Source organism: Acyrthosiphon pisum, chromosome X (genome assembly GCF_005508785.2).
Source record: "Acyrthosiphon pisum isolate AL4f chromosome X, pea_aphid_22Mar2018_4r6ur, whole genome shotgun sequence".
Taxonomy (NCBI): domain Eukaryota; kingdom Metazoa; phylum Arthropoda; class Insecta; order Hemiptera; family Aphididae; genus Acyrthosiphon; species Acyrthosiphon pisum.
In genome coordinates, this window is record NC_042493.1 from 65,475,092 (window position 1) to 65,492,381 (window position 17,290).

The 17,290-nt window shown below is 29.7% G+C and overlaps 2 protein-coding genes across 3 annotated transcripts in view; one reads left to right on the top strand and one right to left on the bottom strand.

Annotated features, from left to right (window-relative positions):
• Window positions 1–9,087, bottom strand: part of LOC100162225 (elongation factor Ts, mitochondrial) — a 33,007-nt gene extending 23,920 nt beyond the window's left edge. The window contains exon 1 of the mRNA XM_016803569.2: window positions 8,984–9,087. The gene's annotated coding sequence lies outside the window, so the exon portion shown is untranslated. The remainder of the gene's footprint in view (window positions 1–8,983) is intronic.
• A 50-nt stretch (window positions 9,088–9,137) lies between these two features.
• On the top strand, window positions 9,138–16,673 carry LOC100162626 (IQ motif and SEC7 domain-containing protein 1). Of its 2 annotated transcripts, XM_001945108.5 has the most exons (10): window positions 9,138–10,054; window positions 11,425–11,550; window positions 11,615–12,005; window positions 12,063–12,500; window positions 12,590–12,807; window positions 13,048–13,337; window positions 13,403–13,542; window positions 15,824–16,049; window positions 16,122–16,311; window positions 16,379–16,673. In XM_001945108.5, the coding sequence occupies exons 1-10, from the start codon at window positions 9,786–9,788 to the stop codon at window positions 16,545–16,547; spliced, it is 2,457 nt and encodes an 818-aa protein (XP_001945143.2). In that variant the 5' UTR covers window positions 9,138–9,785; the 3' UTR covers window positions 16,548–16,673. The 2 variants fall into 2 exon arrangements, with proteins under 2 accessions (XP_001945143.2, XP_008181959.1); XM_008183737.3 differs by having other exon boundaries at window positions 11,615–12,500.
• The last annotated feature ends 617 nt before the right edge of the window (window positions 16,674–17,290 follow it).

Sequence of the window (17,290 nt, forward strand, 5' to 3'; positions counted from 1 at the left end):
CGGTTTTGTGATGTATAACGCGTTATAAGTACTAATAGATATTATGATATGATTAATTTGGAATTTATTATAGGTACCTATTATAGGTCAATTTTTTTTTAATACCATAGATAAGTATATATATGTCTAATACATAGACTGATATACCGTCTCCGCTCAGAATCGTTTTTCTTATACAGTGATATTATATCATTGAATTCAAATTTAATACCATCCATTATACAGTGACCCACTTCTAACCTACTGTACAGCAGAGCGACATCCACTTACCCACCTTTTTATGCAATGAAATTACAGACATTTATGTATGAATTATCTTCTACACTTGGAATAATTCTGATTAAATATTTTAACGTGTATCAAGTACCTACACAATTCTATAGTTAACTATATCTACTAAATATATTATTTGCTATTTCAATTGTTAGGTATTTGTTATGTAATATAAAGATAAAAAAAATTAAAAAATGCCAAACGCAATTGAAATAGCAAAAAATATATTATAGTAGGTATAGATAACTATATTGAATCGCGCAGGTAACATGTGAACACGTCAAGATATTTATTCAGCTTAAACCAGCTTAAATAATGGACAATTTGTATTAGAATACAATTATCATTACCTATGTACGTTTATTTTTATTTAAATTATTATTTTATTGTCACGATTATAATGTTACTTAATATTTATCATTGAACATTTTAAATATTTTTAAGTGCATATACAAAATATAATTAAAAATCAACCATAACATGAAAACATATTAAATAATGATATTGGTGCAAATTGTATTTCTTTATTATAATTTAATCCTTGGTGCTTTTGTCATATTATATTGGCGATATGTCCTGCTGGTTGATTTTGTCGAAAATTATAGGTACCTATCTATATATAATTTTTACACCTTCGGGTTTTGGCACTTATGCAGGCCTATAGCTAGATTATGAATTATATAGTAACCACACGACCCTTTTAGAGCATATTATACAATATAAATAAGAAAAGAGGTTTAATTCAGTTTGATAATATTAAGAACTACCACAGTAGTACAGTACGTTAGTACTGCCTACGAGCCTTCGCCAGTGGCGGATCTAGGGGGTGCAAAGGAGCATTTGCCCCCCCCCCCATGTCCCTCCCAAAATTAAACCCTGGATTCGCCACTGGCCTTCGCAGGAGCTGATAGTCTAGTCTATAAATAATATTTATATTATTTCAACTTCAGAATCTTGTTCGATGAGAAAGTAAATTTAGTTGGGTCAAAATCCCATATTCCTAGTAATTTACAAAAGCCCCGGGTAAAAAAAAAATTAAGGAAAACTGAGAATTTTTAGGTTAAATCGGTTTTCGACAAAAGCGATTTTGGTTTTTGGTGTAATTATTCTAAAACAAATGACCGTAGATGCATACATTTTTCACTGAATGTTCATATTAGCATTTTCTATGCACCATAAAATATGTCGACATGTTTGAGGTGTTTACGGACATTTTCAGTTTCCAATTTTTTTAATTTTTTTTTTTTTTATAAATGTCAATAAAATGTTATTCGTTGAGTCAAAAAGCTTGAAAATTTAATACAAAGCCCCTAAATCCTAATATATATTGTTACAATGACCAGTTGAAAAATATTCAGAATACATATTCACAAATCACAATTTTTTTTTATATAAGCAATTAAAGTTCAAACTTTGATAGGTATTGATATAAATTGCGTGCATGTGCAGAATTTTCCCCAAAAATTTCCCCTTGGGCCTTGGTTATGTACTTATGTATGTTGGTTTCAAATATTTAGGCTGTATAATGGCTGTATATGATCTAAGATTCGTTGTTTATGTAGGTAGAATACTAGTAGAAATCTATTATACTAGTCATAACGGAGATTTACATCTAAATTTTATTTAAGTGTAGTTAGCTATTAATTGTTGTTAAAATGGCAATAATCTTTATGCCAACATATTATAGCTTATGTTATAATATTATGTTGATTATAGTATATTACAATTGTAATAATATGATCATATGGTATGTAAGTATGTAGCCATGTCATACAAATTTATTGATTTATATAAAATGTATTATGTATATAATAATATTAAATATTAAGTATTCTGAAACCTATATAGAAACAACTTAATACTTATAAATCCGAATCAAGTGAAGTCGATTGATTTAAACGAAATTTTTTTCGCACAAAATTGCACCTTTTATTGTTTTGCATTGCAGTGCACGAATTCATAGGTATATTTTCTCGATTTTTATTTTTATTTATCGTATTAATTTGTTATAACTTATAACGGGACGTACTTAAAACGTATTATACACGTCATATTATTTGTAAACGCCTTATAATCATACTTACCTAGGTATTCATCATAGAATAAGAATGGTATTCATTTTCGCTGTACTTTTATTTCTAATTTAATCTTAGATCAGGTAATAAAGATAAGGATGATATTATATGATGGATATACGGAGTAAAGGACATAGGTATGTTGTATGTACAGTCCATGGTTATCTACGAGGAGATAACTGTGGTACAGTCTATCTGTTTATCCGTCCTAGCTAATATTATATAATATAGGTCGTAGGTACCTACTCGTGTTTTTTGACGAATACCAAATATTGTATGTATTATCTAATTTAAAATTCTAAAAAATAGGTAATAATCATTCTTCTAAAATAAAGTGTTTGATTGAAAAATATCCAGAACTTAAATCAGTCGGTCAATTGATGAGTTTTTTGCTCGTCGTACAAATGTAGGTACTTATAAGTACTTAAATTCATTCGCTGTGAGCGTGAATCATAATAGTTGATGCGCACTTCAATTTTCAAGTAAGTAAGTACGCATAGGTATAGTACAATGTATATAGTACACAGTAGTAGGTACAGTACTGTCAGTACTCAGTACTAACACAGTCACACCGATTTTCTCTTTAATATCTACATGACTACATGCATATAAATACATGAGTATGAATAATAATATGACGAAAAGTAGGTAAATAGAAACAAAGGCAAGATTTGAAACACACTAAAAAATGTTTTGCTATATAACTCCTAATTCATCAAAAATTCAGTTTTCACATAAATTCCCACTCTTTGTACCAGGCCACGATAGCATATCAAGGTGGGTTTAGATCCTGTTGGATGCCTCTAAAGGGAGGTAGTCATAGTGGAGACTGATAAAAATAAATTCAAATTGCTGATATTAAATAATAAATATTTAATATAGGTATTATAATTTATAGAATACTGAATAAGTAACAAAATAAAATACAAATTACTATTAGACTAACGTCTAGAAACGTTGAGAATAATAACTTATTCTCGTTTAAACTAGTTGTTGTCTATCTAAGTATCAACAGCAATTATTAACAATGTTAATAATAATAATAAATAATATGTTATAAAATAGAATATAGTTTTACTTAGTTTCTGCCGTTTATTAACCGTTTTTGTAATTGAGGATGTCATAATTTTACTGTATGAGTATAGGCTCACATTAAGATAGGTTCTGGTAATTTTGTTAATAATGTCAATCTTGTGAGGCCTTGCCAACAAATCTGTTGAGAACTTTAAACTAATATTTTACATGTTCATAACTCACTTAAAAATTAAAATATCATAAATAACCAACTAGAGAACACAGATAATTGTCTTACCTTAAATTTTAATGATCGGTTAATTTACTCTTATGTGAAAACTAACAGCACACTAATACACTAGGTATTAAAACTGGTGAACGAAAATTTGCTGTTGTACCTACGTGTGGAAGAAGGAGACAACGTCATAATATGCGGGTATGATATCCTCCTAAGTCAAAAAGTTACAAAATAATATAATTTTTCAACTTTTTAATTAGTTAATGCCCACCTGCAGTATAGCGATGGGCTGTGTGTGAATATACCCATCGGGTAATAATTTTATTTTGGATAAATACCCTGGTATTTACCCACATAATATATTTTACATTTGCAAAATTAGGTATTTTTTTTTTATAAATATAGCTAAACTGTTATTCTGTGGCACTTTTTTAGATTTTAAGCGGAGCGAAGAAGTTAGTGGTTTTACAATGGTGGTTTTTATATATATATATATCCTGTATACAAAATATCTATCAGACGGAGTGCTTCGATTTCAACATATTATAGTACCTTACCTTTTAGTAAATTGGATCAAGATGGTACTTCAGAAAGGTCATTTTTCGATTTTACAAATATTTATTTAATATGCCATAGGATAAACCACCGACAAATTACGAAAAACCGGTAAAAATGAGATTTTAATTTCTAACGCTTTGGGTATCACCATAGAAACGAATAAAAAATAATAATACCTATTACAATATAAATTCAACTTATACAGGATATAATAAATAATAACAATATCTAGACCGACAAACCGTCTCCGCTCAGAATCGTTTTTCTCATACAATGATATAATATTATCATCGAATTCAAGTTTTATACAATCCTTTATACATTGACCCACTTGTAACCTACTGTACAGCAGACCGACATCAACTTACCCACTTTTTTATTACTTTGTTATAACTTTGGATAAATTATTAGTTATTGCATTTTGTTACTACTTTGAAGACACATTTTTTTTAATAAATTGTATTTCGTATTTTTTTAATGTACAATGTGTTCTTGGGGGGAAGTGACCGACCGGCCGACGTCATATGAAAGTATACCCAAAATAATGAAGAAATACCCTTTAAAGAGTGGGTCTAACTTTTTTATTTTTTAAGTTATGGGCAATTACCTTTTTTTTTATCAAAACCAAACCTATCACATATTTTTTATGTATCTTCAAAACTATTCAACATTTTGACGTACCTAAATTTTTTATCTTAAAGCTATTTAAGTGTTCTATCAAACAACATACGCAATTAAACCAGAAATATGCAAATTATTTTTATAACTCCAAAAAATTTAGTAATTACTATGGGTTTTTTGCTTATTGTATTATTCTGTAAGATGACAACACTACAACTAAAATGTACCGAATAACATAAAATTAAACGATTAACAACCAATTAACGACCGATACTCGATTCTAGGAAAATCAAGATTGCAACGACAGCGTATAATAATTCTGAAATCATGGAAGATACGAAAACCAAACTTTATTATTCAGTACAATAATATATAATATAATACATTTTTTGGAGTTATATACTATTTACTTTTAAAAATATTAATTTTTGATAAAAAATAATTAATTTTCAAATTAATAAAAATAATTTGCATATTTCTGGTTTAATTGCGTATGTTGGTTGATAGAACACTTAAATACTTTTAATATTAAAAATAATTACGTCAAAATGTGGAATAGTTTTGAAGATACATAAAAAAATGTGTGATAGATTTGGTTTTGATAAAAAAAAAATTAACTGCCCTTAACTTAAAAAATAAAAAAGTTAGACCCACTCTTTAAACTTTAATTAGCTTTAATTAATTAAGAATTAGCCGCGCTTTTCCAACGAAAGGCACTACAAAAAGTTGTCATATTTTTAATGATTTAATTCGACACTTAACCGTTTTGACATCAAATTAAATAACCTTTCTGGAGTTATAACAGATGGAGCCCCATCAATGGTTGGAAAAAATGAAGGGCTCGTAGCGCTCATTAAAAAATAAATGAGTACATGTGGTGCTTTACACTGATGCAATATCATTGCATTATCCACCAAGAAAATGTATGTGCAAAATCCGTTGGTTTTCAAACTATTATGAAAGATGTTGTAAAAATAGTAAATTTTATCAGATCAAGGGCATTGAATCATCGAAAATTATCCTAAATTACACCAACAAGGTGATGTAATCTATTTTACAGATGTCCGTTGGCTCAGCAGAGGAAAAGTATTGAAAAGGGTTTTTGATTTAAAAAACGACATTTTTGAATTTGCTGCAAGGAAAGGAAAACAATTTGAACAACTTAATGATTCAGAATGGAAAATGATTTTGCCTATCTTACGGATATTACATTGAACTTGAATGAACTGAATTTACGCTTGCAACGTCAAAACCAATTAATACATAATTTATTTGACCATATTAAATCTTTTGAAAATAAACTACTGCTGTGGGAAATTCAGCTAAGAAATAATAACACTACTCACTTCCCATGTTTGTCAAAATACAATGTCACTTCAACGGAAAAATACGCAGAAACAATTTCTGATTTAAAAATCCAATTTGATTCGAGGTTCTTAGATTTCAAAGCTAATGAAAAATTGTTTAATTTGTTTTCAATTCCATTTTCCTTATCAATTGAAGATGTCCAGAAAACATGCAAATGGAGATCATTGATTTACAGAACAATACAATATTAAAAGAAAAATACAATAATGTTGAATTTTCAATTTTTTATTCGAAATATATTGACACGGAGACATATTCTAATCTTCGAAACAACGCATTACGAATGATGTCTCTTTTTGGCAGTACTTACACTTGGTGAACACATTTTTTCACGAATGAAAATTGTCAAATCTAAAACTAGAGCTCGGTTAACTGACATTCACTTGGAAAATTCACTCAGAATTGCATCATCTCAGATCCAACCAAATATCGAAAAATTTGTTAGTGAAAAACATTGTCAGTTTTCACATTAAAAATAAAATAAAAAAAATTTGTAAATAAAAAAAAATGTTTATCTATATATGTTTTAATAATAATAATAATTTGTAATTCTAAATGTACCTACCTAATTTTAAAAATAATTGTACCTAATAATAAAACTGAATTTTTATATAAGATACATGTTTTTACTACGAATGCGGCCTGCAAGATTTAAAAAAAATAATATGTGGCCCGCTGCATAAAAAGGTTGAAGACCCCTGCTTTAAAGGGAATTTCTTCATTATTTTGGGTATACTTTCATATGACGTCAGTCGGTCACTTCCCCCCGGAACACATTGTATAACAGCAATGAGCTTATAAACATTTTTTTTTCTATTTTTAAGTTTTAAGTATTTTTATTTTATTAATTTATAATTTTTCAAAAATAATAATTATCTAGTCAATTTACCACCATAAATGTACCTATTTGATTAAATATTTTTATGCGCATATGGTTCTTTAGACTTGAATCACCACTTACATTTGTTCATATAAATAAACAAATGTTATTGAATATTTTTTGTTTGAAGCAATTATCCAAAATACCAGGTATTTTTTTAAATAACTGGTATATAATACAGGTATATATATTAGGGGAATAATAACCAAAAATATATTTACCGGGTATTTACCTACGCATTACTACCCACCAGCTTTGGTCACTAGTCACTACACAAGAGGCAAGAGCACAAGACAAGTGTACATACAAGTCATTATTCAAAAAATTGCATAAAAAACTAAAAAAGACGTGATTGTCAGGAGACAGGAAAGTGGTACAATGATAAAAATTGATATGAAAAAATCTCCATCGGCCTCTATTTAAATGGCGGATAACAACTTCCCTTCTTATCATCGGTTAGGGTTAGCAATCTAGTTTATTGTACATAAGATGTGGCAAAATGTTATTAATTGAAAAGTTATTTTTTTCAACAATGTATAATATGTTTTATGTAGAGCCTATATTTCCCCTTCCCACCGGGCTATGATTTCGGCTTAGATAATATACCTATTTGACATATATTTTTAGTTTTATATTTCATTAATTCATTAATATTTGAATTTAATAAAAAAAAATGTTAATTTAAATTGTTTTGAGACAATATTTAGACAGACCGATATAAAATAATAAAGCTATCAAACATCTTTTACCCTCAAAAATAATACTCACTAACATTTTTGTAATGGGTGATTTTTTTACTCTATGATTACTCAAAAACAAAAAATCGTCAATCGTCAATCACTATTAATACTGCAAAATATGGCGTTTTATTGGTGTATCTGTTTGGTGTACCTCAGTTCAGATTTTTAACTCTTTGTATATTTCCGAAAGTGGTTCAAATTACTCTCTAAACTTTTCTAATAATCCTAAGGACAATCATCGACATTTTCGTAAAAATTGGTCGAGTGGTCTTTGAGTCTATACTCTATTATAGGCAACAAAATTACTATAATATGTTAAACACTCTTATATTATTATATTAATTGTTTTAAGATATAGGTAATCTTATTGTCCCATATTTTGCAACATTTCAGAAAATATAAATGGCAACCATTTACACAGAAAAAACACTATAATTTCTATTAGTACTGACGTACTGTATTATAATAATATGTAACCGGGTAACCATTTATAAACAAAAAAGCTCATTGAAAAAAGCCTTTAGTTTTTACCAATTTACTAAGCAACTTTTCTTTTCGTTTTCTCTGAAAAAATGTTCCTCTTAAACGATGGGAATATTTGAAGAAAAAAATTATAGTCAAATCGGTCCAGCAGCTGTTTTCAAGTTATGGCGTCACCAATCGATTTATTTTTATTTATATAGATTATACAAGTCAATACATTATATTATTTTGTATACCGACTACACCGTACTCGTGCGCAAAGTGCAAAAGTATCACACGGTGCACGTTACAACACGTGAAATCATGTTATTTCATGTATACGAATATTCTACTTTTATATAATATATTAATATTATCGGACATTCGGACCATTCGATCAGTAAAAAATGTGACGCCACAGAAGGCCGTCTGCTGGTATGTCGGTACCTATATGATATAATATATATATACATTATGAGTAACTGAACAAGTCACATATTTGTGTTTTTATCGAAACAAACATTGTCCTAAAATATTTTTCGTGTTCAACCATAATAGCGGTAGGTGGTAGGTCCCTGAACACACACAATTACACAATAATACCTACCTATAATATAAATACGAAAATAACAACCAGTTTTGGCCCTACCTTTCTACAGCAGTTAAAAATAAATAATAATAATATTATTGTAGTCGTCGTGTATAGCACAGCGTTCAGATAATAATAATAATAATAATAATATAATAGTATTACGGGTGGCGGCTGCAGATGTCCCTAAATGGATAGTTGGACTACGGTGGCGGAGGAGTGGCGGTGTCTGGACAGCATTATGGATTATTGTGTGTTGTGCGACCGACGGCGGCGGCGTCGTCGTCGTCGTCGTCGTCGTTCGTGTGTGTTGTACTGTTGTGTGCGCGTGTGTTATTGGCGAATCGCTGCCGGGAGGCAATAACATCAAGGTTACCGTATACCGCGCTCTGACGAACAGCACTGCCGATCCCTCCCAGTGAGTGGGCACGTGAGATAACGTCGCCGTCGACCGTCTTTACAGTCGGGCACGACGTACAACTGTACAAGTGTACGGCACACGGCGTAATGATTTTGTTATTATTGTATTCATATTAATTGTTACAATTCATTGTATTTTGTTATTGTTGTCAGTTGTACCGTTCGTTCAGCCGACCCGACCGTCGAGTACTTTCATATAATAATAGTGTTATGTAGTTGTATGTACCTGCTTATATAATAATAATAATAATAATAACAACAATATCAGTTGTTATCAACGATGAGACGGTAACTCACCGAAGTCGTCCTGTCAGTGTTTTAAGTGTTTTGTTTGGGTAGCCCATTTGTTTTTGTTCCGTCGAGTTTCGTCCTGCCGCTTTTGCGATCCACTGACCAAAGTGTCTCCAATCCGCGCAAGATCGAGTTTGACGACGGCTGTGACATCGTACTGATCATATCGAGATCCATCGACGACAAACGGCCCTGCGAGTTTCCGCCCTCGACCCTTCGATAGGGAGTGCTATTATGTGACAGAAGTCGTTGGGACATGTGCGACGACAACAAGCGATTACTAAAGCCCACCAATGGATTGGGCTGCCGTCAGGTGCACAGCGGTCACGCAACGTACGACGTTGGCATTCCGTTGGAGGAGAGCATGGACATCATCAATCAACAGTGCCAAGAGATTTACGAATTGAGGACACAACTGAACCTGGTGATGAACGAAAGGGACATGTTGCTTAGCGAAGTCGGCCGTCTCAAATTTGATATGGAACTCTACGATCAGCGCATGATGTCCCACGACTCCACCACCAGGTAAACACGCACACATTTACTTATCAATTTGTTACATTTGCTATGTTCAATTTTAATACATTTCTCATTTATTTTGTTAACATTTTGAACATCCTAGGTTAATACTTTTTGCCCAAATTTATAAATTCTCATCCAATCAAGGTTATCTTTTGTTAGTGAAAAATCTCTGAATGGCACTACAAATGATAACTATTTCATATTTTTTCTAATCATTATCCAACACTAATTTTAGTATTAATTATTAGTAATTACTTTAAATGTTTGCCTTACTTCCAACTGCAACTACCTAATTTTAATTCTTATAAATGTGGTAAAATTTGTATTTTTTAAATTATCTTATTTAGGTAGTTAAGTTTTAAATGTAGGTACCTAGGTAATTAAGTAGGTACTTCTATCAGGTTATTTTAATTTCTACACATTCATATTTTTATGAGTGGAATTTGTACCTACCTATGAAGTTTTCTTTGGGATTCTTTTGAGAGAATAAATTCAGTTGAACAGATTAAAAATTTAAATAGTGTTATATTGACAGTGTCCTACATACAGTCATTAATTAATTAATAGATTATTCAATGTCAGTACAATAGATTCACTTTTTAAAAGCTGATTAATATTTAATATATATTTAAAAGTATTTGGTACCTTGAATCACTACTACAACTTGATAGTTATCATTATTACATTTTAAAATAATATTTGAAATAATCAGAATTTGGATTAAGTCATAATTTTCTATAACTTAGATTATTTTTATTTTATGGGATTCAAGGACTCTTTAGTTTAATTGAAACAAATTATAAACTTTGTAGGTATGACAATGATTCATTATTTATTTTAATAGTCTGAATAACTATTATACTTTATTAGTGTGCATACCATTTTGCAGTCTTGCACAGTTCCTATTTAAATACTCACTTATAAAATGGTTACAGTTTTTAATAAATGCTTGTGTTTTATTTATAATAACTCTCCTCGTAATTCTCTTATTCTTATTAATTGTCATTTAAAATATTAATTTGTTGTTACTTGTTATTAGTGAAACCTCGTATCTACAAAATTAAAATTAGATAACTATTTAACTTGACGAGAATAATTTTTTTGGTATAATTTTTTTTTAAACTTAACTTATTTAATATGTATAGCCTATTTCTTGTTTTGAAAAATGTGCAAGTACTTATGTCAAGTAATTAGTTTTGGAGATTATTCTGGAAAAAAATACAGCCTTTTTTTGTACATAGAGCTATTGTGAATCTAGTTAATTATAAATTTAGGGTAAATTATTTATAGTATCTAATTTTGGCAACATTAGATGAATATTAAAACATTTTTTTTATCTAATATTTAATAATTAAATTAATTTTATTTTTCAGAGAAGACAAGTATGACAAAAGCAATAATCGAAATTTTTTGAACCAATGTGAACAGTATAGTCATTGGACTGGCACAATGTCCAAAAATAATATGGTTCAACCAGAACAATTTCATACATCTGCCTCGTAAGTTTCTGTACCTATATTTGTAGTAACCAATATGACTAAATTCATTTTCATGTATTTAAAGGTATGAGTTATCACAAGATTTGATTGAAAAGCAGATTGAGTTACTAGAAAGAAAATATGGAGGTGACAGAGCCAGGCAAGCGGCACTAGTCATTCAACGAGCATTCAGACATTATATGCTGGTCAAAAAATTCGCTCATATCACAGCAATGGCAAAAGCTGAAAAAAGACTTAGTAAACGATTGGAAGATACGCAAAGTTTACGATCTCATGATAGTCAGCTGAGTATAAGATCAGGGTCATTAAGAGAACGGCGTTCGGGTTACTCACCAACCAAGTGTAATTCTCTTCCACGTTCTAGATCTGGGCGGTGCGATTTAAATTATTATTACAGCTTAGAATCTTCATGTTCCCACTTCTACTCACATAATTACTCCTATAATGATATGAAAGTAAACAATGTCAGTACAATGAACCAGGAGACAGCATCTGAACAATTTTTTTTCCAGGACGATATCACTAGTCAAGTGGCACATCAGATGATGCCTAACTTTTTATGTGGAAACAGCCATAACAATGGTTCAGACACATATAGACAAGCACATTCTGGTTCTGATTGTAATCAGTATGGGAGTAGTAGCTCTTCATCATGTATGTTTTCAGGGAGCTCAACTGGTTACCCATCTAATATTTCCAAAAACAAAGTTCCTCCCGAAGTTCCAAAACGAACTTCATCAATATCGTTTCGCTCTTTACGGGAACAACATCAAAACATAGCAGCCGGTACACTGAACAAAATGTCAGATAGTGGTAGCTTATCAAGTGTTCAATCTTCAGGTAGCGATGGTAGTCTTTCTAGTCAGTCACACAATTTAAATCAAACAAATTCTTCAGTTGACTCTTCCTTGTTGTCAAATTCTATTGTGTCTTGGAATAAAAAATCACAGGTACATAATATATATTTTTGTATGTTATTTAAATTTTTTTATCGTTAATTTTACATGTTCATGTTTTAATAAAAAAATAATGTTTTTAGATTTCTGATGTGATCAGAAAACGTCAATATCGTATTGGTCTCAATCTCTTTAATAAGAAACCTTCAAAAGGTATTATTTACCTTGTACGCAAAGGATTCTTGGATAATGCCCCCCATGCAGTCGCAAGATTTTTAATATCTCGCAAAGGCTTAAGCAAACAAATGATTGGTGAATATTTAGGAGATTTACAAAATTCATTTAATGCAGCTGCCTTGGAGTAAGTCAAACAAATCAAATAAAAATTTGAATCATAATAAATTAGAATAGCTTATAATTTTCTATATTCAAAACTATAAAGTTGTAAAATTAAATTAAAAGTTCTTTTATGTCTATTGTTTTACCTTTTTAGATTATAATCCTTAATTAAACTATGCTCCAACAAATATATTTTAGATGAGAAATTAAACTTAAAATGTTTGTAATTTATTTTATAGTAAAACTTGAATTTTTTTCTTAGGTATTTTGCTCAAGAAATAGATCTCTCTGGTATGCAGGTAGATGTTGCACTACGCAAGTTTCAAACTTTCTTCCGTATGCCTGGTGAAGCACAAAAAATTGAAAGAATCATCGAAGTTTTTAGCCATAGATATTGCCACTGCAACAGAGATGTTGTGGCTAGATTGAGAAACTTGGACACAGTATTTATATTAGCATTTGCAATCATCATGCTCAATACTGATTTGCATACACCTAATCTAAAGCCAGAACGTCGAATGAAAATGAATGATTTTATCAAAAATCTAAGAGGTGAAAATACTTGTAGTACTGTTAATAAAAATATATTTATAATTTTTGTCTTCCACTCTTGCTAGGTATTGATGATTGTTGTGATATTGATCGAGATATGTTAGTTGGAATTTATGAACGAATTAAAGCAAATGAATTCAAACCTGGATCAGATCATGTTACTCAAGTTATGAAGGTGCAGTCAACAATAGTAGGCAAAAAGCCAGTAAGTTGAATATCAAAACTATGTTTTTTATGTATTTCTTTTATATTATATATGATGCGATAATAATTCACAGAATCCTGTTCTCTTCATTCATTAAATGTTATATTTTATATTCTACAAATCTACATGTCAACTTATTATTAATTGATTTTACATTTATTTTTATGTATTTCATAAATCATAATAGTTGTAGTATTATAAAATCTTAACTTGTAAACTTCCAATTAATTTTATTTTATTAGATTTAAATCAATTTTTTTTAACATTTGATACAATCCAATATCTTAAATGAGCTCAAAACATAAAAAATAGGTTTTTTTTTAATTAGAAAGAATGTTCAATTCTAAAAATAATGGTATAGATTTTACATTTCTACTCACATTATTCAATAAGTTATGAGTAATTGAAAAAAGATGTGTGACATCATTGGGCCCGGCTCATCGTAATTGCCGATCTTATATGTGTAAAAGTTCCTCGCTTCACACAACAATTTGCCAACCTAAAAATTTTATTTTTGAAAATTAATTTACTTATAAATGTGTGGCTTTATGTGTTTAAGACGATACATGTATCAGAATTTCAATATAACGTTTAGTTTTTTAAATATTAAAAAACTTAAGGATATTTTTGAATTCTTATTTTATATTTAAAATTTTAATGCCCATGATGCACCGTTTAACAAAAATATCTCTTAGGACTAATTAGTATTTAAAATACTAAAAGTAAACACATATACAGTGAAACCTCTGAATAGCGGACACTCTCGGTCGCCAAAATTTTGTCCGCTATTTAGAGGAAAACATTTTTTTTAACAAATAAATAAATTCAATAATTTTATTTTATATTATTTTTACATTAATTGAATACACGATAAAACTAACATTTATGAAAAAAAAACAGTTACCTAAATTTTTATTTTATTTTTACATTAATTAAATACATCTTAAAAAAATAAAAAAATGCCTCTCGTAGACTTCTTATTTTTGGAATTTCTTGATCTTCGGACCCATCATTTTCTTCATCACTTTCTTCTTCATTTTGTGTAGACATGCTCGTAGTATCAGATGAATTTTCAATATCGGCGTTGTAAGTCTACGCAATCGTCTAGTGTTATGTAGTAATTTTCTGTAATTGTATCGTCAATCACTTTAATAAGATTGCCAAGTTCTTCTATTGGTGTAAGTAGATCATCAACGTCTGTTACATTGTTATCACGGTGCCTAAAGCCGGACCGCAAAAAGCATTTCTTCACTGTTTCGGGTTGAATGTTTTTTGAAGATGAAGACACCCAGTAAATTGCATCCAACGAAAACCAGTTTAATAGGTACTTCATTGTCGATTATAGAGGTTTCTGTTTTTTGTAGCTTTGTCCATTTCCGTTTCTCTTCTCCATTTTCAGCCCAAATTTTGTAAAGAGCGTCTTTATTTGCTATAATATCAGCAATTTGTGTTTTACTAACACTAAATTTGTCTGCTAATGCACGAATGCCCATTGTATTTGATGTTCGAAATTCCAGAATGTCTATTTTTTCTTTTAAAGTTAATTGTTTTCTTTTGCTAGCCATAACGCAATAAAGTTCGTATAAACAATACGTATAATAAATTCGCACTACAATAACCGTTGGCATCACAAACACAACTAAACGCACATAGGACAATGCATTAGTTATAATACTTATCGTTGACGCGATAATATTTCAATGACTGAACAGATAAGATAAGATTTTCATATACAGTATAATATAATGTACACATAAGATAACTTAACAATTCAGGTATTCCAAAATAATTCTTAATTTAAGATAAAAATAACTAATATCAACGTCATAAAAGTGTCCGTTATTTAGAGTGTCCTGTATTTAGAGGTTTTCCTATACATAAATAGTGAAAATGTTCCCGTCCCCGAAAAAACGTCCGCTATTTAGAGGTGTCCGTTAAGGCAGGTTTCACTGTATATGTAAACTAAATTTCCAAAATAAAATTTTTCAATTTGTAAATTGCTGTGTGAAGCGAGGAACTATTATACATATAAGATAGGCAATTACGATGAGCCGTGCCTAATGACATCACATGGCTTTTCTACTTTTCTTAATATCTCTTAAAGAAATAATTTTTTTATTTCATATATTCACCAAATCATTTCATATAGCTACAATAATTTAACATTAAAAAAAAATTTTAATAAATTTTTTTTTTTGTTGTGTGCTCATTTAAATTTTAATTTTTGTCCCTTCAGTTACATTATTATAATATTAAATCATAAATATTAAAATAATTTCAGAATTTAGCGCTACCACATCGCCGGTTAGTGTGCTATTGCAGACTATATGAAGTAGCTGATATTTATAAAAAAGAACGACCTGGTGTTCACCAACGAGAGGTATTCCTCTTTAACGATCTTCTAGTCATTACCAAAATACTTTCCAAAAAGAAAAATTCAGTAACTTATACATTTCGTCAAAGTTATCCATTAAATGGTCTAACTGTTTCTTTGTTTCAAATGCCATGTAAGAACATTTTTACATAAAATTAAAAAGTAATGAAAACACGGTTTTTAATAAAAATTATTGGTATTTCAGATTATCAATTTGGTATCAAGCTTACGCAGCGTTTAGATAGCCGTCTATTAATAACATTCAATGCTCGAAATGATCATGATCGTTGTAAATTTGTAGAAGACATTCGAGAATCAATATGTGAGATGGATGAAATGGAAAATTTGAGAATAGAGTCTGAACTTGAACGTCACAGACATGGTCATAATAACCGGTATATTTAAACCTACATATAAAGTAGATTATTATTTACATTTATATCATTTTTTCTTAATATTTAGATCAGTTAATAGCAATTCAGAAAATCGAGATAGTGGAGTTGCAGATATTGATTTAGGTCCATTGCCCTCTCCACCAGTGCACAGTCCCAAACAACATCCGGACGATTCATTTGAAAACAGCCCGTCATCACAGGCTACACCAAAACGGGCTGCATTGACTGTTACTTGATAATACAATTAGATTTATTTTTAACATACTAAGAAATTTTTTTATAGAGCACCAACATATTTTTATTATTATTTTTTTTTTTAATACACCTATTTTATTATATAATATTTGTTCTTTATTTTTTGGCAATAAGTCATCAGTATTAATATTATATGACAAATTAATTATTATTACACAACTATAAGTGTGGTGCAGACTTATTTAATTGTATAGCACAACCAAAAATATAATTTTCTGAGTGTTCACTATGTTATATTTTGAATGTAGATTCGTGCTAGATTAAGAATATGACAAGTTGCATTTCTGAGCCGGCACAAAATAACTTCTATCCGTGCTCTGCCGTCAGCACGTCTCGTTATTATTATACACCATGCATTCATGCTCAAATAACGCACACAAGAAACAAGAAGCTGTTTGCGCGTCAAAAATGTAAATAATATGCACGCTTGGTTATATTCTTATTCTAGCATGAGTTTTGTCTAAAGATTAGAAAAATTTAATACATTTTTACTTAAACGATAGATTTTGAACTCTGTAATCATTGAATGTTTTACAGATGTAAGGTATGGGGCTAATTCCGCACCACACTTTTTATTAAATTATAGAAGAATACAACTACTTATATTTGTGTTACATTTTTGTAAAATCAAAATGTTTTAATATTTTTAACTAGATTTGCTGTGTCCTTGCTTTTGAATTGTAACCTTTAAAAACATATTTATAATAATAATTGTCTTTTAATG

Coding starts and splice junctions, on each gene's coding strand:
- LOC100162626 (XM_008183737.3), top strand. CDS start 9,786: ATGTGCGACGACAACAAGCGATTACTAAAGCCCACCAATGGATTGGGC. Junction 11,551..11,614: donor CAATTTCATACATCTGCCTC/GTAAGTTTCTGT, acceptor ATGTATTTAAAG/GTATGAGTTATCACAAGATT. Junction 12,808..13,047: donor TTTAATGCAGCTGCCTTGGA/GTAAGTCAAACA, acceptor TTTTTTTCTTAG/GTATTTTGCTCAAGAAATAG.